This window comes from Mustela nivalis, assembly GCF_964662115.1.
Source record: "Mustela nivalis genome assembly, chromosome: 19".
Lineage (NCBI taxonomy): Eukaryota > Metazoa > Chordata > Mammalia > Carnivora > Mustelidae > Mustela > Mustela nivalis.
The window spans coordinates 30780726-30807581 of NC_139038.1; the positions used below are offsets into that span (position 1 = coordinate 30780726).

Here is a 26856-nt window from a genome sequence, read left to right on the forward strand (position 1 = left end):
AAGCTGGGGGATGGGTGCCCCCCTCGGTCCCGCTCTCCAGGGTTCCCAAGTTCTTCCTTTGCCCTTCCTGTGGACTCCGGGGGCCCCATCTGAGAAGGCAAAAGGCCCGAGCCGTCAACCAAGCTCGGGCAGCTCTGACTTCCCCCCAGGTCCCCCCCGCCAGGAAGCCGTAGATCTGGGCCTGCTACCCTTGGCTGATTATAAGACTCACCGGGGAGCTTTCTGCATGCTTCCGTCTTCCTGAGCCCTGCCCACACGAATTCTGATTAAAGGTGTGGGGAGAGACGAGGTGCAAGGCAGCCCAGGTGGGGCTGATAATTAGCCACGTGCGATGGCCCTAAGGTTCCCGTGGGGACGCCTGGCCTGGGAGGTACTCGGAGGAAGTCTCGGCACCCAAAGGCTGCACAGCCGTGCCCTGGAAGACGCCAAGGTGGGGTCTGGCCCTGGCTGTCTTTCCAAAACAGGCCCCACCTATTTGATGGAAACAGCTGGGTCCACTTTCTCCCCATGCCCCAGAGAGGTAGGTGCCGAGCTTCTAGAAAGAAGCTCCTTTCCTTTCCCTACTTGCTCAGGAGAAAGGGATGCCCAGTAGTTAGATACTTCCATGTGCTAGGGCTTCGTTGTTTCTTCTTCTTCACCATCTTTGCCTGGATATCTGGTCCCTTGGATTAGAGACAGAACCTGACCGCGTCCCTTCCGGGTTGTCACCCACCCATTGTGGGGGAGGAGCTTGGTTTCTTGGACAGAGAGGAGCGGCACTCAGGATGGGTTACACCCAGGGCCCGCCCACAGCACACCCAGATTACCTCAGAGAAGAGATTTAGGGAAGACGCGGGGCCTCTGGTCCAAGGGTCTGCATCTTTGCCTTTGGGACAGACATACAATTTGGGGGGAACAGAGAGCAGACTGGGTAGGGAGAATGCCTCCCTCGAAGAGGTCTGAGTCCTAATCCCCGGAACCTGCGAATGTTACCTTTGCAGACTTTGCGGATGTGATTAGATAAAGGCCTTGAGATGGGGGAGGCTATCCCGGTAAACCCGATTTGACCACAGAGGCTTGTGGGGCTGTAAGCCGGAGAGAGGAGGCAGAGTGGGAGGTCAGCGATTTGAAGCATGTGCGGACACCGTGCTCCACAGGGAGCCGCCACGTTTCTTTTGGTCACTGTGCGGGTCCCCAGAGCCTGGAACCCAGCAGGTGCTCAGCAAGTGCTTAAGGGTAGAAAGACCAATGAAGTGAACATTTTTTGAGCGCCCACGTGAACGACCTCTCAGACCCCAAGTCACGCCCTGTACCGATGGCAGAAATAGGATTCAGAGGAGTGAAACCCACTCATCCAAGGTCACCCAGTTAATAGGCAATAGGGCAAGGGTTTAAAAGCTGAGCCACTGGAACCCGTCCAACACTGTCTCCCACCACACACCCCCAAGATGGCTTGGCCACGATGGTCACAACTCCCAGGGTGGACAGCTGTGAGCTTCTCATGGCCCCAGCTTGTTCCTTTGCCTCCTTCTGTGGTTTTCCACGCGGGTCAGGCAGGTATCCCATTTCCCACAGCACAGGGCAGCGGTGTCTGGGGTCGGCCAGCAGGGGGAGCCAGCACCTAAGTGGAAAGACCAGGAGCTTCCAGAATGGGTCTGAGGACTTCATCGGAGAAGAGCCAGCTCAGAAAGAAGGCGCCGGCCACCTCCCCTACAACGTGGGACCATCAGCAGGCCTGCGTCACCTGTCTCTGCCACAGGCTGCTGGCTAGATGCTCTCGGGAGAGGCACTGCATCCCTTTTCCAGGGTGGGTGGGTCGGGGAGGAGGAAATGAACGTCCGGGAGGCACTGACACAATAAAATGAGGTAACAGAGGGGAAATCTGGCAGAGTCCCTGGCATGCAACTCCTGGTTGAATTTGCTTTTTTTTTTTTTTAAAAATCAAGACAGGTTTACTGATTCCTGTGGGACTGTAATTTCCGAGTCTGCCCAAAGTGCAAACATTTGCCAGGCGGGGAGGGTGGGGTGTGGTGTGGTGCTCAGCTGTCTCTTTTCTTTTCCTCCAGCCTTTTTTGCATCAAGCTGTCTGTACTTCAGAACGCCCTGCTCTCTCCAACATTCTAGCAAGCACCCTAGGGTTGATTATACATTAGCCAGGTGCTCAAGTCAAAGGGTGCTTTTTGTTAGGCCTGGCCTGGAAGGGCTCCTTTCATTGGAAAACTGCTGTGTGCCAAGAGTCAACTCAAAAGCATTGTTCCCTGTGGAACCCGTCTTCTGACCTAAAATGTGGCCATTCACCCCCCCAATTTACTGACAGCCCACGTCGGTTTTGCAAGGCCCCGCACGGGGCAGAGATAGATAAGCCACGATCACACCAGGGGAAAGCCTCCACTGATGGGTACAGAGATACCAAGAGCCGATTTCAGAACCATGTATGTGCCTATCTACAGAGATCCCCACTGAGAAAGGTATCTACGCCAGTTCCCACGAACATTCTGTGAGGGAAGAACTAGCTCCACTTCAGAGACTGCCCTCCAAGTGCAAGGTTAGACAGGAAAGGGCAGGACCAGGACTGGACCCCTGGTGTGGCTCAGCCTCGATCTCCCATATCCTAAGTGGGCAGGGGCTCTTGGGAGACCTCCTCCTGCACCGGCTCCAACATGGCTACAATAATGTAGGTCACTGTAGCTGAAAAGTGCGGTTTTTTTCTCCGTATCATTGAGCCGTTCTGTGATCTGGACTGTGGCCTGGGGGGTAGTGACACCAGCCCTAGCCCATTTGGTGGCCTGACGGCTCTCGGGGTCACACACTCATGCCAGCGACCCTGGGGATCTGAACGTCACCCCACAGTGTGTCCATCCCTGCTCGTGCCCTCCTCCGGCATTAAATCGTACTGGAACCAGCCAGGACCCAGCACCCTCGACTGTTTCACGGGCTTCCTGCTTCTTCCTGCCTCACCTGATGCATCAGAATTTTGCGGTAAAACTTCAGCTTTACAAGAAGACACAGCAGGAACGACAAGGGAACTCAGTGATCCAAAACCAGCTAAATGAAGGCGTGTGTGTGTCTGTGTGTGTATGTGTGTGTGTGTGTTTCTTCTTCTAATGTAAAGCAGTTCCAAGAAAAGTGAAGTCACGGCCTCTGGTGCTTATTTTCAGTTCTTAGAAAAGAGCCCATTTCAAAAGGGAAGCTGGGTGGCGGGAGCGCACACAGCCTGTCCTCATCTGGTGGGGAAGTGGGGGAGAGGTGCTTGCTGATAAACCGACTGTGATTTGGCTCCTGAAAACTAAAAGCCCCAACCGAGATGCGTTTTCATTTAGCGGTGTCAAGGAGGAAATGCTATGAATCGGTGAGAGCTATTAATATTTGGGGGAACCACAAGGGCTCGCGCCCCCGCACTGGGGCGGCAGGAGCCCCTGGGAGCGGCAGGCAGTCTGCGGGACTGTCGGAAAAAGTGCAGGTACCCTCTGGTCCCCACCTCCTACACTTCTGACAGAGGTCGCCGCCCAGGCAACCCTATCAGCTAAATCAGCATTTCTCAACGGGGCACTATTTACCAAAGTTAGGTGAAGACAAACCCCAGGGAGATGAGAAGGTTCTGGGCAGCCCACTCCATTTTCTAGCTGGAAAGTGGGTTTTGGGGAAGGGCGGGGGGTGGTGGGCAAGGCTCAGGAGGGCGGACTTCTGGGCGGAAAGTCAAGGAGCCGGCCACACTCCCAGCTCGAGGACTCCAACTGGGAGCCCCGCAGCAACTCTGAAATCATGTTTTAGGCTGAGGGTCCTGTACCGGAGATCCCATGGACTATGTTGGAATTAAATATCTGTGTAATCAAAGCAACTGGTCCATGGGCTCGGCCGAGAGGAGCCTAAGGAGACACGACGACTAAATATAACAGGGTATCCTGGCCGGGATCCTGGAACAGAAAAAGGACGTTAGGAAAAAAAAGAAATGAAGTCTGAATAAAGTGCAGACTTCAGTTAATAATAACATCTCCGTGGCGGTTCATTAATCGTCACAAATATGCCACATTAACGTACGATGTTAATAATAAAGAAGACTGGCTGCAGTGCATGGGAACTCTATGTACTTTCTCAGCCATTTTTGGGGGGATCTAAAATTATTCGTTAGAAAAAAATTTTTTAAAGGCAGTCAGTGGCTCGAAGAACTCTCTCCTGCTCCCAGAAACAATCACTCGATGCCTGCCGTGTACCAGGTACGCAGACATGTGATTTCTGTGCACCCTCCTTTATTCCTCTATCGGCGCCGGGCGCTAAGGAAAATCTGTATTTTTAGTAGATGAGCTAAGTAAAGCACAGAGACGTTAGTTAACTTGCTCACAGTCACACAACACACGTAACGACGTGAGAACGGCTCATGTTCAGGTCCGCCCCTTGCAAAGCTACTGATGCAACTCAGTAACTGGGCCCGAAAAATTCCCAAACTTTGAACGGGAGCTGGCTCGAAACCAAGCTTTCAGCAGTCCATGAACTCAGATCAGTAATAAAAGACAGCGGGTGCTTTCTGATTTGCCTTGCCTTTAGAAGTTTCAAAACATAAAATAAAATAGAACTAGTATCGGGGGTGGGGGGAAGCCTAGCAAATCCAAAACACCAAAATACACTGACCATGCCAGGGGCTGGTGACGATATAGGATAATCATACACGCGCTCATACACGGCAGATGGAAGAGTGGAGGGGTACAGCTGGTCCAGAGGATGGAGCTAAAGACGGAGCACGTGTCCCCTCTGCCACATGCCTACGTTGAAATCTAACCCTGAGTGGGATGGTATTTGGAAGTGGGGCCTTTGGGGGTGACTAGGTCATGAGGGTGAAGCCCCCACGAGTGAGATCACTGCCCAGCAAAGAGGCTCCAGAGAGCTCCTTACCCCTTCCCTTATGTGAGGACAGCCATCTACGAACAGTAAAAGGCACCCTAATCTTGGCATCTTGGACTCGCCAAAGCTTCCAGAACCGTGAAAAATTATATGTCCGTGGTTTTCAAGCCCCCAAACCCCTAGTCAATGGCATCTTGTGAGAGCAGCCTGAGTGGCCTGGGACAGCCCGGCATTTTCCCCCAGAAGCTAATACAGGCTTCCGTGGGACTCCCAGGAATTTACGACAGAGAAATGGAAACTTGAGTCCACACGAAACCCACACACAAACGTTTCTGTCAGCCCTATTAATAACTGGCAAAAACTGGATTCAGACAGGGGTCTTTCAGTAGAAAAGTAAACTAAGGGATATTTATGCAACGGAGCATCACTCAGCCATAAGAAGAAATAAGCACCAAGTTACAGAGACACACGGAGGAAGCTTAGACGCATACTGCTAAGGGAGAAGAGGCCGGTCTGACAAGACGACATCCCGTAGGACTCCGACTGTGAGACATTCTGGAAAAAGGCAAGCTATGGAGACAGTAGAAAGATCAGCGGCTGCCAGGGGTCGAGGGAGAGGGAGGGCTTGGTGGGTAGGGCACAGAGAAGTTTCACGCCGGTGCTCTGATTCTGTAGGACACCGTCATAGAAGATACACAATATTTTGTCTTTGAGAAACTTGCAGAACCGGGGATCACAAAGCAAGAACCCGATGAAAACTGCGGACTTGAGGTAGTGATACTTTATCAGTGTGGTGTCGGAACTATAGCAAATGTAACCCACCAATGCCAGGTATTAACAAGAGAGGAACCTGCGGGATGGGGTACATGGGAACTCTGTACTTTCTCCTTTTTTCTATAAATCTAAAGCAACTCTAAAAAGTAATCTATTTTTTTCTAAAGTAGACTCCACACCCAATGTGGGGCTCGAACCCATGATCCTGAGCCAGCCAGGTGCCCCCCAAAATAGTCTATTTTAAAAAAGGGGGAGCTTGGGTGGCTCCGTTGGTTAAGCATCTGTCTTCAGCTCAGGTCGTGATCCCAAGGTCCTGGGATCGAGTCCCACATCAGGCTCCCTGCTCAGCGGGGAGTCTGCTTCTCCCTCTACCCTTCCCCTTGCTCTCTCTCTCTCTCAAATAAGTAAATAAAAAATCTTAAAGAAAAATACAGCATGTAAAATAATTTATTAGTGGTAGAAGATCAATAACCCAACAAAACTGTACAGCAGTGTAGGAATATAATTCCTTGATATTTACAGTCTTGGGAAAAACAGGCACCGGTAAGAGAGCAGAAACCCACCCTGAACATAATTGCAACAAAAAGCCATTCCGTCCAGAAAATGCTAGAACTCTAAAATCCTTAGGCAGTACCCCATACACAATGCCATATGTCAATTGTATTTCAGTAAAACTGGAAGGAGAAAAAAAAAAGTCCCAAAACCTTTGCACCAGGACATTGCTGCCTTGTGGCGTCTCACCAGAAGCTACGAGGCAGAAGTCTGGTTAATGCCTAAAAGTCATTCTCAATCTTGATTTTAGTTTCACAAGACATTTTCTGAGTGTTTCAACAGCTCCAAGAGAGGAAGAGCGGCAGGTGTTAACCCTCGGTATCTCCAGGAAATGTACCTTAATGGCTTGGAGGCCCCGGAAGCACCAAGAGTGAGCTGTCTTGGAGAGGCTGCTGGGTGCCCGCCGCAGGAAAACGCTGTTTGACCTGCACGCTGGACATGGAAGTTGTTGATGGAAGAAGAGGCGGGCCATGATGTCATTCCCATTTCACGCAGTCCGTTTCTGAGCCCACAACCACAGTTTAATCAACGCAGGCAATGAGCGAGATTCAACTTCGACATCGTAAAAACATGGTCCCAGCGGCAACGGAAAAACAACCATCACTTATAAAACTTGGAAAATGCAACATGAGATTTCTGCGTGCTTTAAAGAGCATTAACACACATCAACCAAAAGGGGAAAAAAAAAAAAAGGAGCACACATCTGCTTTTCATCTACAGTCGTCAAAGCAAGGGGCATTGAGGGCTAAGTTAAGAGAAATGTCCTAGTGCACAGAAATTCCACCTCTGGGCCCTTGGTCAACCAAAGCAAAACTCTTGGAGAAACTTATGAGAAATGTACCGCATCTTGGAGAAACTTATGAGAAATGTACGCGGAATGCTACCTGTGAAATCTACATGGTGTAAGAACCTAAATTGTTTCAGAATTCCTGTTGTTATTAGCAAGGGTTCCAGGGTCATCTATGGAAGATGCCTCTGTAAATCCTCCACTTCTAGCTCCCACATGCTTTCGTGGATGGGGTTATCGGAGAGATCTGTCATCTTCACAGCCTGAAGGCACGGCTCAGGGCTGCACTCCTGCACCACTCCCATTACCATCACATACTTCCCTAGAAGAAGAAAAGCCCGGGATGATGTTCGCATGGATACAAAACCAAAACAGAGACCCCTATCCTTCAGAGCTTAACTTTATCAGAGAAGCAAATTACACACACACACATACACACACCAAAAAACCAAAAAACTATGGAGAGTAGATATCAATGTTTAACTCTGGCTTCTGGTTTAAAAACCAAAAAATAAAATTGCAGCAAGCTACCATGATGCACGAAACAATCATGCCTAAGGAAGGGAAGAGACTCGCAATGGAGTTAGGAGTTATAATTCAACTGTTCTAAGGCAGGGGCAAAAGCCCCAAGCTTTTCTCTTATCTCTGTTTCTTGCCCAGTGCCGCAGGGTATGTGGCTGATCTCTGTGCTCAGGAGCAGGCCTCTTTCTGCAAAGATATCTCCAGATTTGCCCCAAAGCAAATCTGACTTTCCCTTGATGCCCAGAAGAGCTGGGCAGGCCACAGCACCCCGCCAGGCCACCCTGCTGTTCCAGCCGCCAGGGACCAATCCCTGCCACCAGCCAGGCACATGCTGGCAAATCAATAAGAGAACGGGCTGCCATTGGGATGATCTCATGACATATTAACCACGACTCTCTTCCCATTCCCTTGGGGAAGTGGCTCTCCTTGAAAGCAAAACTTGGCCAGGCTTAACCACAAAAAACTCAATTGTGTAAAAAACCCCAAACACAGCAGGAAGGACGGGCACCCTGCCAGCCCCCACTGCATGCCCTTACGAGGCTACTTTAATCACACTGCTTCTAACAGCAGGGCTGAGTTCGCACGCAGCCCCCCCCCCCCCGCCCCCTCCACCGACATCAGGCTCTGGCTGAAGGAAGGCTGGCAAGCTGACACCTGCCTCTTTGGACGGCTACCCCTTGCACGATGCACGATGTAATTTGGTTCCTCTGAACCCACCTCTAGATTCTACTTGAGCAAGTAACGTGCAGCTCTTCGGTGATAGGAGCGAGTGCTAAAACTATACTTTGCCAATACCTCCCAAGGGACTCTCCAGTGCTGGTAAAGTCAGAACCCTCAGAAAAAGAATGACAAGACCCAAGGAAGACCAGGAGATCCCTGCCAGGGGAGCGTAACAGGATATCTACACAAGGGCACCAACGGCTAGAACGATGAGCAGGCTGGAAGGAACCTCCTCCTCCGGCGATGAGACAGTCTGGTTAGGAGGGTTCATCCTACCCACACCCTCTCTGCCCCCAGCACTGTCTCCACACCGTCTCCCTTCTCCTGGGCCCCACCACGCCCCCTCCTTTACACCAGGCCTTCATCCGCTGGCCTGGACCACACCATTTCCAGTAGGCCCGCCTCCAGCGGCTTCCTCTTCGCTGATCCGCAACTACCCCCACCCCGCTGGGGCCGCGATTTTCCCCAAATGTGGCTCTGGCCCTTCCAGATACTTGAATTTCTTATACTTTCCATATGTCATGAAATCATCCTCTAGTTTTTTGAACCATCTGAAAATGGAAAAAAAAAAAAAAAGGAAGAAAGAAAAGAAAAAGGCTCGTGGCCGTTGGGAGAGGCAGCAGCCTGTGGTTTGCTGACCGTGTGCTTCAATAATAGTAAGGACAGCACAATGTCTTGAACCTCACTGTGAGCCGGGAGCTGTGTTAAGACCTTCTTTTTTTTTTTTTTCAACTGAAGCCACACAACAGGCCCCTTTCTGACCCAAGCAGGACAGATTCAGAACGGTTAAGAAAAGTGCTCTAAGGAGGCTCAGCGGGGGAAAAAAAGCAGAGCCAGGAATTCAACCTCGAGCTGAAGTCAGAGAGGTCAGAAAGGGTCCTGGTCCTCCAGTTCTCCAAGTGTGGCCCCAAGGCCATCCACATTGGCGACACCAGGGAGCTGGTTTAGAAAGGCAAATTCTCAGCCTCACCCAGACCTCCGGGTTGTCACAAGCCCTCAGGGTAAGTCTGAGGACCCCGCTGATTTAAGAGGCAAACATTTGATAACTATACAGCCTAAGGCAGTTCCACGAAGGGGAGGTGCCAGAGAGCTTCCATTCCTAGAAGTCAGGGAGGGCTTCCAGGAGGAAGGCACACTCGAGTCTAGACGTTAGGGATGAACAGAGGCTTCCTCTTAACAGCGTTTTCCAAGACTTGATGGGGGAGGGGAAAAAGGTCACCCGTGGGGGAGGGGCTTGTTACAAATACCGATGTGGGGGGGGTGGTCCCTCCACCGGAGATTCTATCTAGGGGAGCGTCTGGATCCTGCGGCGTCTAAGCGGGCTGCAGGGGAGGCTAATCAGCAGGTCAGCCTGGCCGCGGGCGGGGAACAGGACGAAAGGGCACCGCGGCGGTTGACCAGCCGGGGACCGGCCAGGCCCCGCCCTCCGGCCGCCCACAACCAGGGTCAGCTCCTCGTCCGCGACGGGCCGTTACCTGGGACGAGGCAGGGCCGCCCGCGCGGCACCCGCTCCAGGCCGCGCACCAAGAAGGCCCCGCTCGGGTCCCGCAGCCGCGCCTCGCCGCCGCCCGCCGCCACCACCGTGCCCTGCATCCACACGGTCACCAGCTCCAGGGGCCCGCGGCCGGTCGCCGCCCGCGACAGCCGCCACGCACCCGGGCCGCCCTCCGCGTCGCGCCGCAGCTGCTCCGCCAGGACTTTGAGCGGCGGTGACCGCGGCAGCCGCACGGCCGCTGGGCCGCTGCCGGCAGCCGAGTCCCCCGCCGCCGCGGCCGCCGCCGCGGCCGCCATGCTGCCCCGCCTCCGCTTTCCCGCCAACTTTGATAGGCAGCGGGGCCCGGTCCGTGGCCACCAATCAGAGACGCTCTGGCGGAACGGAGCAATGGTCGGCGCCGGGAGGCGGGGCTTCCCGGTCCCGCGGCCTCCTCCAGCCTTCAGGAGTGCGCATGCGTGCGTCAAGTAAATAAACGTTCCCAAGCTGTGAATGAATGGGCGAAGCCAATTACCACAGAATACATAAATGAACGAGGGAGAAGAACTTGTTTCAGCGCATCTCAAAACCTGCTGTGCATGCAAGGCACCCGGACAATGCCCGTATTTACGTCGCCTCGCATGGCGGGATTACTCTGAGGTTCATCAATACTAATCGATGCTGGAAGGAACTGTAGCGTGAGCCCATGCTTTTTGGGAATGATGGAAGAACCGAGTCAAGGGAGAAGGCCGGGCTGAGGGACAGAGACGGCTGCCCAAACTGCCCCCTTTACTACTATTTTGATTATTGTTTTATTATTTATTTTATTATTTTATTACTATTACTTGATTATTGTTATATTTTATTTTATTTATTTTTTAAAGATTTTATTTATTTATTTGACAGACAGAGATCACAAGCAGGCAGAGGCAGGCAGAGAGAGAGAGAGGAGGAAGCAGGCTCCCCGCCGAGCAGAGAGCCCGATGCGGGACTCGATCCCAGGACCCTGAAGGCAGAGGCTTAACCCACTGAGCCACCCAGACGCCCCTATTGTTATATTTTAAAAACAAAATAATCCAAAACCTAAAACATATTTTTTACAAAAGAAATGCACATTCATTGTAGAACATTTAGAAAGGGAAATCTGGAATCACCCAACAAATTGTAAAAATCACTCAGAGATATCCACTGTTAACTTTTGATTATATTAACATCCATATTTAAATATATATATATATATACATATACATATATACATACATATTTTTGATATGCAAATGTTTTCTGAGGCACCTGGGCGACTCAATGGGTTAAGCCTCTGCCTTGGGCTCAGGTCCTGGGATGAAGCCCTGTGTTAGGAAATCTCTGCTCAGCAGGGAGCCTGCTTCCCGCCTCTCTCTGCCTACTTGTGATCTCTCCCTCTGTTTCAAATAAATAAGTAAAATCTTTAAAAATTTTTTTTATTTATTTGACAGACAGAGATCAGAAGTTGGCAGAGAGGCAGGCAGAGAGAGAGGGGGAAGCAGGCTCCCCGCTGAGCAGAGAGCCCGATGTGGGGCTCAATCCCAGGACCCTGGGATCATAGACCTGAGCCGCAGGCAAAGGCTTTAACCCACTGAGCCACCCAGGTGCCCCAATAAGTAAAATCTTTTAAAAAATAAAATTTTCTATAATTCTTCTCTTAATAATAACATTTTCCCATAACAACAAATATCCCTTTGGTTCCTCTCAGACTGCATAATATTCAGACTGCATAACTGCTGTCCTATACAGTTGGACGTTAAGACCATTTCCAGTATTTCATTTTATGAAATCCCTACTGTGAACCTACTTGAACTGGAATCTTTGTACATATGTTTCAGATAAATGCCTAGAAATGGAATTTCTCCCTTAGAACTGTATGTCCCCAGTCAGCAAAATCCACAAATCCTTAACCAGGCAAATCCTGAAAGTCAAGGCCAGTCCTTAGGAAACTTTGTATTCCTAGAGCCCCTCATGGTACAGAAGGTACTGCATTCAGAGAGCACAGAGAGGATATTTAGCAAGAACTCGATGTTTATAAAGCAGTTAAGACATTGAGCCAGGCCCTGTCCTAAGAGCTTTGTAGGGAGTATTTCTCTCACACCCTAGAAAGACTGTGTTCTATCCAGATAAGGAAGAAGCTCATGAAAGCTAAGGAGCTTACCCTCGAGCTCTCTTGCAGTAACCTCTATAGGGTTCTGGCCTCTACACCTCAGCTCTGAACTGCAGCATAACACACTACTGGGTTAAGAAGAGAGCAGGCACGTTAACCCATAGAAAATCCAACACTTTGGGGCATCTAGGTCCCGCAGTCAATTAAGCATCTGCCTTTGGCTCCGGTCGTGATCTCAGGGTCCTGGGATCGAGCCAGGCGTTGGGGTCCCTGCTCAGCACGGAGTCTGCATCCTCTCTCCCTCTAACCCTCCCCCTGTTTGTGCATGTGTGCAGTCTCTCTCTCTCTCTCAGATAGATAAAATTTAAAAAAGAAAAAAAGGAAAGCCAACCCTTCATATGTGATGGGTCCCCACTGGCCTGCCCCTAGGTACCTAAAGGCCAGAGAAGATGGGGAAAGGAGCTGGGATAAAGGCAGAGGCTCCGATGCCTCTTGTCTGAGCCTCACAGTTTCCCACCATTCTCTTGGCCTTCAAGTTTACACATCCACACACACACACACACACACGGCACACACAACCCTCAAGCTCCAATGACCTTTCCAAAATACCAGTCTGAACACATCAATGCCCGGTTTAAACCTCCTGAGGGTGTGACCCATACACCTGGAATACGAGCATCCTGGGGAGAGAGGGCACCCCAGATAGAGAGCCCAGAGAGGAGAGAAGGAGCCAGAAGCAAGGCGCCAACCGCCAGAATTTCAGGATGGCTGGGAGGCGGAGTGCCCACGGAGGAGTGGGGAGGAGACAAGGCTGTACCCACGTAACCTCATTTCTTAGCTCCATTTTTCAGGTGATGAGAAGGAGGTTCAGGCCAATGACAGGCCTGAGGCCACATGGCCCCTGCCGGGTAGAGCCAGGATTCACGTTCGTGTCCATCAGACCCAAACTTGATGCTCTTGAACCACTCGTGTCATCTCATTGTGCACACTCTCTCCCACTTCCCCCTTCAAAGATGCCTCCTCACCTCAGCTTGGGCTGTCCTGACGGGCTTTCCCCCCAGTCTCTCCCAGCTGAACCCTGGCTGAGTCACCAAGTGCCCGCTGCCACTGAGACCTGTTCAGGGAGACCTTCTCGAGCTAACAATGTGAGTCAATCCCTCCCTTCCCAAGAAGTTTGCTGACACCCCTAATCCGAGGTCTCTTCTGACCCTTGAGGCTGGGTCAGTCTGTATTGTGGAAGCTGCCCGAGGTGCCCGTAGGACATCAGCCGCATCTCTGGCCTCCGCCCACCACACGCCGGGAGCCCCCTCCTGGAGTCGTGGCTTCTAGAAATGACTTCAGACATCGTCAGTGTCCCACGGAGGCCTAGATCCCGCCGCTCCCCCGATATTCGCTTTACCCTGTCTTGAACCATAAGTGCGGACCTGTGTCCTCAGAAGCTCTGCCAGGGATCCAAGCTCAGAGTCCAGCTGCCCAGCCAGGGAATGCTCATATAGTCGTAAAAAAAAAAACTGGTCTCCGTGTGTCCCAATCCGATTTGGGCCATGGCTGCCACAGAGGAAGGTGGGCCCAGGATTGCCAGATTGGATTTCTCAAGACGGAAAAAAAAAAATGCTGGCAACGTATTCAACTCTAAACAAATGACCAAATAAAAACAGTCTACGGGTGTCTCTGGCCCGGGAGCAACCAGTCTGCAAACTCGGTCTCTACAGAGCAAGCTCTTCTCCTAGTTCCCCGCGGGGTGGGGGTGAGATGGGTAGGGGCCTCCTGTGTTAACCAACGTGCAGCTCCTTGGAACCTTGGGGAAAACGTCTAGGGGCCTCCCACATGTCACCAGCTCCCAATATAGCAAAATCGGTGTCTTCCCTGCCCATAGGGCACAGACCACCGGGGTCCATGGACCCACGCCCGGCGAGCCTTCCCTCCATGGGAGATGATCTCTCTCCCTAACTGCCACCCTCAGTGGGGGCCTGAAGCACCCACCCTGGGCCCCCTGCTTCTTAGCCAGATCAAAGACCTTGAGCAGGGAGTTTCCTGCCACCTGAAGACAAAGGTAAGACAAGGGGATTTCCAGGCCTTGACCTCACATTCAACCTACCCATTCACCGGTTCCCTGGAGGATCAGGCCGAAAGGCATCAGGGTGAACCAGAGCAGAGACTGAACCCCACTGCCCTAAGGAAGGACTTTGTTCTGGAAGGATATTCACACAGTAGCTTCTTCAAAATAGCCGTAACTGTCATTAGCTGTGCATTTACTAAGTGCAAAGCAGCAGGCCACATGCTTCACGGGCAGAGTCTCTGTTACTCCTCAGCACTGCTCTAAGAAGTCTTTTTTTTTTTTTTAATTTAAATAATCAATCCATCAATTTTAGAGAAACAGAGAGAGAGAGAGCGAGAGAGCATGCGTGCATGAGTGGGGGAAGGGGCAGAGAGAGGATCTCTGAGAGAGAGGCAGAGAGAGGGCAAACTCTGCCCTGACATGGGGCTCGACCTCATGATCCTCAGGTCGTGACCTGAGCCAAAATCAAGAGTGGAGCCAACCAGCTGCCCCAGGAAGCATGTTTCTTTTTTTCTTTTCTTTATCTTTTAAGGTTTTGTTTATTTAGGTCAGAGAGAGAGAGCGAGAGAGGGAACACAAGCACAGGGGGGCTGAAGAGGGAGAAGCAGGCTCTCCACTGAGCAGGGAGCCCGAGACGGGACTCGATCCCAGGACCCTGGGATCACAACCTGAGCCAAAGGCAGACGCTTAACTGACTGAGCCACCCAGACGTCTCAGTAAGTCCATTTTATAGATGAAGAAACTGATCCTTGGAGAAGTGCTGTGACACCCCTACACCCACACACACACAAACACCAAAGACCGCACAGTAGTAAGAGCTGAAGTCAAGGACTCTGATCTCCACATAGAACAAAAGGTCCCTCTTGGGTATCTTCATAATCAGGCCCCCATCAGATGAGGGGGACTTTTCCCTACGATCCTGGGTCATCTAGGGTAGAATTCCCTGAAGAACTCAAGAAAAGAAGGGACAGAGGGAGGGAGGGAGGAAGAAAGGAAGAAGGCCAGTTCTACAAAACAAACAAATCTTGGATTTTAGTCAATGGGATGCAAGCCAAAAGATACAGGCCAAGAGGGCCCTGTGCGGATGTCTCCAACTTACTCTGAACTCTAACCAAGAGACGTCTCCAACTCACTTTGAACGGGTGGGTGGATGAGGGAAGGACAGGTGGGCAGGTCTGCAGCAAGGTGAGTAAACTCCAGAAGGTCTGGCGCTGGAGCAGCCCTGCACAGGGGTCCTGCCTAGGGGAAGGGGACTGGGCCTTGGTGCTCCCTACTGACCAGTCACTGGACGGGGGGTTGTAACTTAGGGCCATTCCCACCGACGGACTCTGTTGCGCGCCATCAGGTGCCAACTCGGCCAGCAGCTGGGGAGTGAGCCCCTCGGTCCTGAAGGCAGGTCTGATGCCTCCCACCTGCCCAGTTCAGTTCCCACCAATAGGCATGCCTTCGTTCGACAGGCATGTCGGAAGTTCAAGCCCCCACACCGGGTAATTAAAATTTAATTTAATTTAAAAATTATTTAATTTTTAAGATAATTTAAAAATAAATTCTTCAATACATAAATGAAAAGGAAGAAAGAAAAAGTTTTATCTGGCACATTCTGTGCATCTGGTACTATTACAGGTCTTTGCCTGTAGGCCTCTTGATGTGTCTATAGGATGGAGAAAATCACGGTGCCTGTTTTACAGATCAGAGGGGTCAAAGAATGTACTCGAAGGATACAACTCATAAGAAAAAGGCAGGATGAGAGGCCCTGGAAGGCTGGTTCCAGAGCCTGTGCTCATACTGGCTACGCTGTCTCCCTCATTAGTTCACTCATGTCCCAGATCCCGGCCACTGGAATGAAGGGGGACATTCACCGGGCTGGAGCATCAGGAGGCCTGGGGCTAAGTCTTTCCCTACCACTGCCTGGCTGAGTGGCCTTGGGCAAGACTCTGTCCCTCTCTGAGCTTTTAGTTACCCCTTCTGTGGAAGCTTCCCTGCAAATGGGACCTCAAGTCTACAGCCAGACTTGGTCATGAATTTCCTAGGACTCCGACCTCTGATGCCTCAAAGGAAATCACTTCGCCACATGCCAACCCCCTCACCGTAGGCAAAAATACAACCAAAGACACACAGGAACCACTATCCCCCCGCCCCCGCCAAAAAAAAATAAAGAGCAAGAAGTGACGATTACCAGGCACTTACATGGTGCGTCACATACAACCTCTCATTTCATCCCCACGATAACAAGAGGTACATACTCTTGTTATGCCCATTTTACAGATGCAGGACACTGAGGCCCAAAGAGGTTTACCTCGCCCAGGAGCAGAATCATGCACTTTGGCTGTATCTCGCCCCGCCTGTGTTCCCCGTCCCGCTTATCTTCCTTCCAGAAATGGAAACTTAGGTTCACGCCTAAAATAGGAGTATTTATAATAGTCTGATCATGATTTTCCTGAACTGGGAACAACCCAGAGGTCATTCAGCAGGTGCATGGAGAAACAAACTGTGACACATTCATGCCCCGAAATAGTACTCAGCAAGAAAAAAGAAGAAGTTTGATAGACACAGCAACTTAGGATTGGGCACAAAAGAAACCAGACCCCACTGTGGGATTCCACTTATGCAACATCCTTGCATGACTAAAACTATAGGGACAGAAAACAGATCAGTGGTTGCCAGGGGCTGGGGGAAGCAGAGGGGACTGAATAGAGAAAGGGGTAGCAGGAGAGCACTTTTTGGGGTGACGGACTTATTTTGTGTCCTGGTTTTGGTGGTGATCATTACACAAATATCTACCGGTGTTAAAATTCATAGAACTGTGCACACACACACATACACACACCCTCAGTGCAGATGCATCCTGGCCCCGGGCTAGATGCTCGGTGCACAGGGTAGCAGGCTGCCTCTTGGCGTGGGCTGTGGCCCAGCCAGAAAACCCAGCTTCCTCTTCAGGGGGCTCAGCCCAGGGGACCAAGCAAGTTCAACTGCGTTTACGTTAATGCTTCTAGAGTGAGTACCAGGACTGATGAAAATGTTCTGGAACTAGGTAGAGACAGCCGTTGTATAGCACTGTGAGTGTGCTGAAGCTATTGAACTGGACACTCTAAAATGGTAGACTTTGAATATAAATTTCAACTTTATTTTGGGGCACCTGGGTGGCTCTACCGATGCCTTCAGGTTGGGTCATGATATCAGGGTCCTGGGATCAAGTCCTGTGCCGGGCTCCCTGCTCAGTGAGGAGGCTGCTTTTCCCTCTCCCTCTGATGCCCCCCCCCCAGCACCCCGGCTCTTGTACTCTTTTTCAAATGAATAAATAAAATCTTTTTTAAAATCCCCCATGATTTAAAAAAAGGGGGGGGAATCTCAAACCAGAAAAATCAACAATATATCCAGAGAACCCTATACCCTTAATCTACCCCCCCCAGAAACCAGGCTTCACACGAGATCAAGTGACTTGGCCAAGGCCACACAGCCAGTATGAGGGTGACTCTGGGTCAGTAGGCTTCCATGCTTGAATCCTTTCCACTGGACATCATGTGACAAGGTGGGTTAAAGGTCACCCCCGCTCCAAAAAGTGATGTTTATTACCTGGAAGCTATTAGCCAAAAGCCCTGGGCAGCTGCTTCTCCTTCGCCACGAAAGACCTCAGATCCGTGTAGGTGTGGCTTGGAAGAACACTTTTCCCCACACCGAGAATGAGGACAGAGTCCTGTCCAGGCTGCCTTCTCCCCTGAGTGGTATGACCTGCTTCATGTGAAAATCCTCTCAGGTGTTTAAATGGGAAACCCAAGGGCGCCTGGGTGGCTGAGTCGGCAAAGTGGCCGACTCTTGGTTTCGGCGCTGGTCGTGATCTCAGGGTCGTCAGATCGTGGGGGGCTCCGTGTTCAGCAGGGTTGGGGGTCTGCTTAAGGTTCTCTCCCTCCCCCTCTGCCTCTTCCCCCATGCTTGTGCTTTCTCTCTCTCAAATAAATTAAAAAAATAAGAAACCCAGGCCAGTATTTTGTACTTGTCACGAACCTCTTTTCCCAAAACGATCACACTTCATTGAAAGTGCAACTGTGTGACACGGTCAAGAATGAACAATGCCGGGACGCCTGGGTGGCTCAGTTGGTTAAGCAGCTGCCTTCGGCTCAGGTCATGATCCCGGCGTCCTGGGATCGAGTCCCACATCGGGCTCCTTGCTCCACGGGGAGCCTGCTTCTCCCTCTGACTCTGCCTGCCACTCTGTCTGCCTGTGCTCGCTCTCTCTCTCTGACGAAATAAATTAAAAAAAAAAAAAATCTTAAAAAAAAAAATTAAAAGAAAAAAAAAGCTTTAAGTTTAAAAAAAAAAAAAAAAAAAAAAAGAATGAACAATGCCCGGTGTGTTTGTACAGAAGAACAAAACGGCCTGAGCAAAGCAGTGGGCAGGAATGCCTTAGATCGGGGAGCAGACAGGAAAAGGGGGCACATGGGATGTCAACACGGGACTCCCCCAAGGGCAGCAAGGGCTTGGGCTGAGGAGGCAAGGCTGCACAGGGACAGACAGGACGATCTCTCCTCCCGCCCCACCCCCTCCGAAGCCTCAGAGCAGTTTCTCCAAATCTCAATACCTCAACGGCCAGAAAGGGGGTAGTTTCCCAACTGTGCTGGGACTGTGGTTTTCTCAGGGGGCCATGACCCTCATCAGAGGTTCACCCAGGCATAGAGCCCCGCTCCTCACCTCTGAAGGACTCCAACCTCAGCCCTGCAAAAACAGCGACACTCCTGAGCGAACCCAGCTGGGAATAAAGGAAGTTGAGTCAGCCCTGAGAGGCTCTTGAAAAACGGCTGTATTCAGGTGCTCCCAAGGGCCAGAGACAAGTCTGCCTGAGCCTGGGTTGGGCACCAGGTGCCGACCCCCACCAGCCATCCGCAGGGACGGGTGGGCAGCGGGCTGGCTGCAGAGGGCTGGGTTGCAGACCGCTGGGGCACTCCCAGGAAGGCACTTCTGTGTCCAGGCACCTTCTGGGCAGGAGCCTTGGGCAGTGGGAAGGAGCCGGGCTCCAGGAGAGCCTTTGGACAAGGGAAGAAGAACCCCGTTGTAGGCAAGCATTGTTGTATGCAAGGAATTGACTGACCCCCCTTCTCCCTGCAACCCGCATCACCCCCCAAGGGAGGAGACCCAGAGTGCCCCGTGCTGCTACCGCTGCTGGCCTCCATCTCTCCATCCTGAACTCGCGCTGTTCCCCGAGGCACAGGGTCTCTCCCAGTCTGTCCCCGGACATGCCATCTCTGTCCCGCCCCCACACCTTTGCTGCTCAGTCCATCCCCAGTCCAGTCCATCCCGCCAGAGGCCCTTTCTTCCTTGGGCTGGGAGGAGGCCCCCCACCCTGCACCCCCATGTTAGGGTACCTCTGAAGGGCTGGGCAGGGCAGCGGCTCCAAAGCCAGTGCCTCCTTGATTTGAATTCCACCTTGACCTCCTTCTACCATGTACACCTGGAGCAAGTTCCTTCATGGGACTCAATTTCTGCATCTGCAAAATGGGGTTGAGAATCTAAGTCCTGAGCACCGTGGGGCAGGTGCAAGTGAAAAGAAGGTGCATTCGCTCATTCAGCTCCTGGGGCATGAGGAGTGACACCAAGGGTTAGATGGTGTTTTTCCAAGTGGAAGAGAAATGGTATGGGGGAAGCAAGCATTCTTTGATATTTCTGCCCCTGGACCCCTGTGCTAACCCAGGGAAGCACATCTGGGTGAACGAAAAGGCTGGTGCCCAGCAGGAGGACTGAGTCCCCAAGGCGTCCCCCATGGACGCACACATGATCGTGAGGACTTCCTCGCCTGCCTTTACAGGAGGGGAAACTGAGGCCCAGGCCCACACATGGATATGCTATGGACAGGCTCCTTCATGAGTCTTTCTCTGGCCAGCTGGGACCTCCAGACGGGTCCCCCAGATGCACCCACATTTCCCGAGGCGCCGCACCCTCAACAGCCCTGGTAGCACACGCCCTCCCTCAGGCCCCCCCGGTTGGCTTCATGCCACAAATGCCACAGCCAGTCGGGCCTGCAGCTGCCACCAGGGCCAGATGGCCTACCTTCATTTACATCCCTTGCACACCGTGCAGCCAGAGGAGCGAGAAGGGGAAGCCACAGGTCAGACCGAGCCTCGGTCACAGTGCCTGCTGCCACGGCTGTGCATTGTGTGCTGGAAACTAGACCATGAGGTTTACAGGAATCAGGGCCTCTGAGCAGCACCAAATGTGAAAGCAAAACTCACACATGCACACATGCCTGCACACAGAAGAACATACATGTGTACGCGCGTGCACACACACACAGACACACAGACACACAGACACATATTGATGCCTGCGGGCACACACGGGCCAGGCCCGCACGCTCCTCCCCCTGCACACCAGCCCCATCCCAAATGGCAAAGTCTTACCACCCTGCCCACCGGGAAGCCCCCCACTCCCCGCAATCACCCCTGCCGCTCGGGAGCCAGGGGAGACCCGAGAGACAATCGCAATCAGAAAAACAACTTCTGTCCTCCAGAGGGGGCTCGTGGTCAGCTGAGCACAAAGTAGGTGCTCAGGAAAAGCCTGCTGAGGGACCGAAAACAATGTTCACGACAGACCGGGAGGCTTTGTGTTTACAGGTGGAATGCCGTGGAGGCTCCCAGCTCCCACAGGAGGCAGGCGGGCTCGCATCTTGCAGAAGAGGAAATAGAGGCCCCAGAGGTAATGGTGTCTTGTCCAGAGCCCCAAGATCTGCACATCTTCTGCCCCTAGCCCTGCGTGTCTGTAAAAACAGTGCTGTCCTCGGGGGATGCACCCTGGCCCATGATACCCCACTGATCCTGGACGGGTCCCCTGTGGGCTGGCATCGGGGGGGTCAGGAAGCAGGCACCCCAGCATCTGCACGGTGGGGCTGAAGGGGAGGGGACTTGCCCAGGGTCACCCACTATGTAGGGTCTCTAGAGCTGCTGTAACAAATTATCACGAACTAGGCAGCTAAAAAAAATAGAAATTGATCTTCGCACAATTCTGGGGGCCAGAAGTCTGAAATCAAGGTCCTGGCGGAACCATGCTCCCTGCGGAGACTCTGGGAGAGATTTCTTTCTTCCCCCTTCCAACCACATGATTCCAATCTCTGCCTCCGCCCCTCTGTCTGTGTGCCCAAATCTCCTGCCCTTCTCTTTTAAGGACACTGTCACTGGGTTTGTGGCCCACCCTAAATCCAGATGTTCTCGTCGAAAGACCCTTAATTATATACCTGCAAAGACCTTCCCCCCCCAAATAAGATCCCATTTACAAAGTCTGAGGGCACTGGATGCGAACCTGTTTATTTGGGGTCACTCTTCAACACACTATATTTGATGAGCCTGGGCCAATACCAGGTAGAGGCCTCCCCACATCCCAGCCCTTATCTGGGATATCATTACCATGACCAGAGGTGGGACAAGAGACAGATTTTGGACCCTCTCAGCATGGCTCGGAATCCTGATCTTACCTCTTAATTGCTGTGGGACCTCAAGCAAGTGACTCTCTGTGCCTTGATTTCTTCACATGTAAAATAAGGATAAGAGAGTCCTCATTTGGAAATGGAAATTACATGAGTTGATACCTATAAAAGCCTCAGAACAGTGCCTGCCTGGAACCTAGAAAGCTCTCATTAAATATCTGATAAATAAATACATAAAATCAAGGTCTGGCACACTTGGTTCAGTGAACGCTAACTATTTTCAGAGGGAGGTGCTGGGGAGGAAAAATTTTCCTCTTCTCTTTAATGTTCTTTTGGCTGGTCTAAGAATGAAACTGACAGACCAGCAAGAGAAAATCAAATGTAATTACACACACAATGCAGGGGACCTATGAGAACAGGAGGCCCAGGGGCAGTCAGGCAATTGAAGCCTCGATGGTATCTAGAACTGAGGAGATGGTGGTAGGGCTCTGGGACCTCAAAGGGAAGGAAGACAATTCACAGAATGATGAAAAAGAGTGAACGTTTGGTAAGTATTTGCAGGGCCACTCAGAGCAGTGGGGCACAGAAGAATTTTAATCAACAGACTTTTGCCACCTTCCTCCGTATCTACCATCATCTAGTTCATGCTGTGGTTATCCGTGGGGACAACTCCCTTCCTAAGGCAGGTCCTCGGTCTAAATTCTTTCTTCTTCTTCTTCTTCTTCTTCTTTTTTTAAAAGATTTTATTTATTTATTTATTTGACAGATCAGAAGTAGGCAGAGAAGCAGGCAGAGAGAGAGAGAGTGGGGGGAAGCAGGCTCCCTGCTGAGCAGAGAGCACAATGCAGGGCTTGATCCCCGGACCCTGGGATCATGACCTGAGCTGAAGGCAGAGGCTTTAACCCGCTGAGCCACCCAGGCGCCACTAAATTCTTTCTTCTTAAAAAAAGATTTTGTTTATTTATTTATTTATTTATTTATTTTTATTTTTTTATTTTTTTAAGATTTTATTTATTTATTTGTCAGACAGAGATCACAAGTAGGCAGAGAGGCTGGCAGAGAGAGAGAGGGGAGAAGCAGGCTCCCCGCTGAGCAGAGAGCCCGATGCGGGGCTCGATCCCAGGACCCTGGGATCATGACCAGAGCTGAAGGCAGAGGCTTTAACCCACTGAGCCACCCAGGCGCCCCTATTTATTTATTTTAGAGAGACAGAGTGTGTGCACAAGTGGAGGGGGAGGGACAGAGGGAGAGGATGGGAATCCCAAGCAGACTCTGTGCTGAGCAAGGAGCCCACCACGGGGCTCGATCTCACGACCCTGAGACCATGACCTGAGCTGAAATCAAGAGTCAGTCATTTAACTGACTGAGCCATCCAGGCATCCCTGTCTGGGGACTGGCTAGGAATACACATCCTTGGGCCCCCTCCGGAGCTTCAAAAGCTGCAGACAGGGCTTTCTAGGGGCTGCTGAAGCATGCCAACATTTAAGGACCACTGGCCTAGGAGTGCAAAGTCCAGACAGAGAGCCAGCCACCCCGGGGTGGGGGGTTTGGAATCTGGGATCTGCCACCTGAAGCTGTGTGGCTTCAGGCGCATCACTCTGTGTCCCCAGGCATCACTTTCCAGCTGGAAATGAAGATCGTGATCAAGTCTGGGGCACGGGTCCTCAAGTTCGCACCTGGCTCTGAGCAAGTGTGCGTTAATCACCATAATTATTCTACTGCAGGGACTGGCCGGCCCCGGACTTCAGGAGCTTCCGCCAGCGCACGTACATTCCTTTTACAAAGGGATGAAAATCGGAGATATTAACTGGTTTCTTCAAAACTCTTCTTGGTAAGGTTTTAGGGTTGGTAGTTAACTTTCCAATCAAGTCTGAGGTCCTTGGGATCCTAAAATCAGGGAGCCGATGCTTTAAGATGGGAGGTCACCGGCCCTTTCACAAGTGGGTAAACTGAGGCTCCCTGGCAGCCTCCCCCCCCCCCGCCCCGGGAGATGGCAGTGGAAGCTGGCCTTTGGGCCCCTCTGGGGAGTGCCAACCCCACAGGAAATAGCATTTGGCTTTCATGGAAATTTCCATGGAAATCCTTCATGAGAGATCAGAAATGCGTAGTTCCGGGAGATGGGTGGGGCCTTTCCCCAGATGCCTGAATTTTCTGAGAGCCTCACCTGGGCAGAGGGAAGCCATGACCCCGCTAGTCTGAGCGGCACCGCAGGGGTGATGCCAGGGACCACAAAAATCCCAGGGGCCCTTCATGGCCACCTGTCCTGCAAAGGGAGAACATTCCCACCTTACAGCCAAGGACGCTGAGGCCCAGAGCTGAAGGTGTGAGCCCAAGGCCACCAAGCTGCTAGGTGACAGAGCAAGGATTCAAACTGAGGTGTGTCGAGCCTCCAGGCCCAGGAGAGTTCCAGGTTTGGGGCCCTCTGGGCACTTCTGGAGACCACCCCCCAAGCCTCCAGCCTGGCCTCACCGAGGCTGAGGAAGAGGGATGCTGCAGGTTCCAAATCTATCCACTGTCCTTGTCTTCCTGCAGAGGAAGCTGGGGGTGGGGGCGGGGGGCAGTTCCCCGAAGATGCTGTGCCTGTCCCACGAGGGGTTTAGGGTTCCTCCACCTCACCCGACTTCCCCATAGCTGCATGGACATGGAGCCAAGCGCCAGATCGCAGACCGAGAGGCTGAGGCACGGTCTACAGAACCTGCCCATCTCAGCTTCGGCCTCTGAAACATGGCTTCCTGCTCCTGATCTGGGGATCTTGGGTTTCTGAGAAGCAGCAACACCAGCCCACTGTTTCTGGTCTGCCTGTCGTCCCCAGAGAGCCCAAGGGGCAGGACTCCCAGGAGGAATGCAGCTGCTGGGCTCAGCACACAGGCAAGGAGCGGGGACCCATGTGGGAGGGGTGGGGACACCGGGGCAAGGTCAGCTCCCAGGCTGGACGGAGGGGTCCCTCCCACCCCGCCAGCAAACAGGGAAGAGCAGGGGCGTGAATGATAGTGGGTGGCGGCTGGGGGCTACCCAGCACTTACTACGGGTTAGAATTCCAAGGGCTCCTCCTAGGTTTGCACATTTCATCCTCACCAACAACCCGGAGAGGCTGGGTTTTATGGCAAGGAGATCAAAGCACAGAGAAGTTGAGGAGCCGCTGGAGGTCACACAGCACGTCCGTGTGGAGCTGATTGGAACCTCGCACAAGGGTTCCAGAGGCTACAGTGCATCATTCAGCCCTGCGGCCCTGGGGGACCAGCGACTCAGTGAGGAAATGACAGCATGAAGAGACACAGGGACCAGGGAGGACAGGGTGGGGACAGCCACGGGCGGGGAGCAGGCAGGGGGACACAGGCGCTGGGGTTGCCCCAGCAGGGGGCTGCAGTGGTGCTGCTGAGCCAGGAGGTGTGTCCAGACATGCAGCACGGAGTGGGGGTAGGGGCGGGTTGTGGGGTGTGGCGGGGGTGGGGGGGTCCAGCGGCTGCCCAGGACCTCCACCCCTGCCTTCCCTTTGAAGCCTCAATCCCACTTCTTGGAACCTGCCCTGAGGCAATGCTCCCCTTCCTCCTGCTGGGGGCCGAACACCAGTGCGGGTGGCTCTGTCTCCCTAACCAGGGACCACACGCATTTCCTGAGAAAGGCTCTCCTTCCCCCAGCACCTGCTAGGAAGGCGGGGTGGTTACAGAGAACACTGTGGGTGGCCAGGCCAGCGAGTTCCTATTGGGACCATCCCCAGGCTGTGTACTTTCTCCAGTATCACTCAATGCTGTTTCATTCCCCCATCCGTACAGCACCCCAAACCATCTGTGCTTTTGTGATCCTTTCCACGGAGGTAACTGCTTCATAGAGTACAGTGCACGCGTCTGAAGCGTACGGCTCTATCAGTTTTCACACACACACTTGAAAGTCACTGCCCCCGATCACGATTCAGGCCCTGGCTACAACAAGTGTGGTCCTCAGACCAGCAGTACCCAGGTCTCCAGGGAGCTTAAGGAAATGCAGATCTGCCTGCACGTCTAGCACCTACCCGGTCCAACGCCTACCCAGTGGGTCAGAATCTACCTTCCATTGAACAAGACCCCAGGGGGTTCATCCTCCTGCCCAGCCCCGACACCCGGACACTTTCTCACGCATATCAAACAAGTTTGCAGCTCTCAGGTTGCAAAACAAGCTTATGGAGCAGGAACCATTATTACTGTATTAATGTCAATATTCATATGCCATACCCGTGCCATTTCACCGGGGAGAAGACCAAACCTTGGAGAGGTTTCACAACTCGCCTGAGAGTGCTAAAAAGTGGGGCAGTCCAGATGGGATCCCAGACTGAGTCCGCAGCACGGATTTGACTAAGTCTCTCGGAGAGCAAGCCACACAGGACGTCCCTCCAGAAAGCTGGTTTAAGCAAGAAAGCCTCTTTTCTTTTCTTTCTTCCTTCTAAAAAGAACCCCACAATAATGATGTGTGCTGATGATTTAATAAAAAAAATTCGAAGCCTCCAAAGGCTTTCAGAAGACAGTCAGCTTTGGGGTACCTGGGTGGCTCAGTGGGTTAAAGCCTCTGCCTCCGGCTCAGGTCATGATCCCAGGGTCCTGGGATGGAGCCCTGCATCGGGCTCTCTGCTCAGCAGGGAGCTTGCTTTCTCCTCTCTCTGCCTGCCTCTCTGCCTGCTGTCTGTCAAATAAATAAATAAATAAAATCTTAAAAAAAAAAAAAAGAAGACAGTTAGCTTCCCTCTGAGCCTTCGGCAGCCTCCTGGCTGTCCTTCCTGGGGGCACCCGCTCTGGTCAGTTTCCCGTGTGCCTTTCCAAAAAGATGCTCTGCTGGCACCAGCTTGTGGAATTAACTCGTGTTTTCTCTTCCTTATGCAAACGGTAGCCTATTCTGCTACCGGACCTGCTCCTTGCTTTTATCACCCTGTACTTCGTCTCCCTATCAGCACATAAAACCTGGGTTATGGTGTGGAAGCACCATAATTCACCTTGCCCTTGCCCTGGGCTCCTCTGAGCCCGTGGGGCGTCGCTGCAGGACGCCTGCCAGAGGGGGACCAGCCCCGCCCCCGCTGTGTGAGAGGCTGACCTTGGCAGTTACAATGAGCTTTCCTTATCTGCCAGCTCTGGACGGCTTCCAAAATGCTTGGCGCCTCTGGGGTGCATATCCTGGGTGGGGGCTGACAGGAGGGGTCCAGAGTAGGGAAGATCAATGCTTTCCAAGAAACTGAAAATGGAACCAGAGAACGTGCGGGCAGTTCTAGAGCCTCCTGGAGAGCAGGAAACCTGGCTGTGCAGCCCCTTCTCCAGAAAGGGAGCCTCCCTTTCCGTGAACCTCCCAGGGTGACAGCCTCACCCCTCACCCCCAACATACACACCCCAAAACCTCCCAGACTTGAGCTTTGCCTTGGACCAGGGTCTGGAAGGAGGTGGAAGCTCTCTGGTGTGTTCACTTAACCAACAATCACGTGGGGCAGATGTATGAGGACATGTGGGTATCTGCCTCCTTTGGACCAGGCAGCCCTACCTGTTCCTTTTCTACTTATTTATGGAATGCGATCTGGGTTCAAGAACAGGAGAGATATTAGTTCATCAAATCCTCAAAAACATACTGAGGTAGGTATGGTTATTATGCCCCTTTCACA

At 52.3% G+C, this 26856-nt stretch overlaps 1 protein-coding gene and 2 long non-coding RNA genes across 3 annotated transcripts; 1 reads left to right on the top strand and 2 right to left on the bottom strand.

Moving 5' to 3' along the window:
* Positions 1 to 257: 257 nt before the first annotated feature.
* LOC309854723 lies at positions 258 to 1884 on the top strand. Its single transcript, XR_014306387.1, has 2 exons — positions 258 to 520; positions 1555 to 1884. It is a non-coding gene; the product is annotated as an uncharacterized lncRNA (long non-coding RNA).
* A 4134-nt stretch (positions 1885 to 6018) lies between these two features.
* RMI2 (RecQ mediated genome instability 2) lies at positions 6019 to 9982 on the bottom strand. Its single transcript, XM_082713978.1, has 2 exons — positions 9646 to 9982; positions 6019 to 7250 (listed from the first exon to the last, which is right to left on the bottom strand). The coding sequence occupies exons 1-2, from the start codon at positions 9959 to 9961 to the stop codon at positions 7102 to 7104; spliced, it is 465 nt and encodes a 154-aa protein (XP_082570104.1). The 5' UTR covers positions 9962 to 9982; the 3' UTR covers positions 6019 to 7101.
* Positions 9983 to 18609: 8627 nt separating this feature from the next.
* On the bottom strand, positions 18610 to 19957 carry LOC309854621. The gene is made up of 3 exons (XR_014306320.1): positions 19874 to 19957; positions 19192 to 19314; positions 18610 to 18852 (listed from the first exon to the last, which is right to left on the bottom strand). It is a non-coding gene; the product is annotated as an uncharacterized lncRNA (long non-coding RNA).
* Positions 19958 to 26856: the final 6899 nt, after the last annotated feature.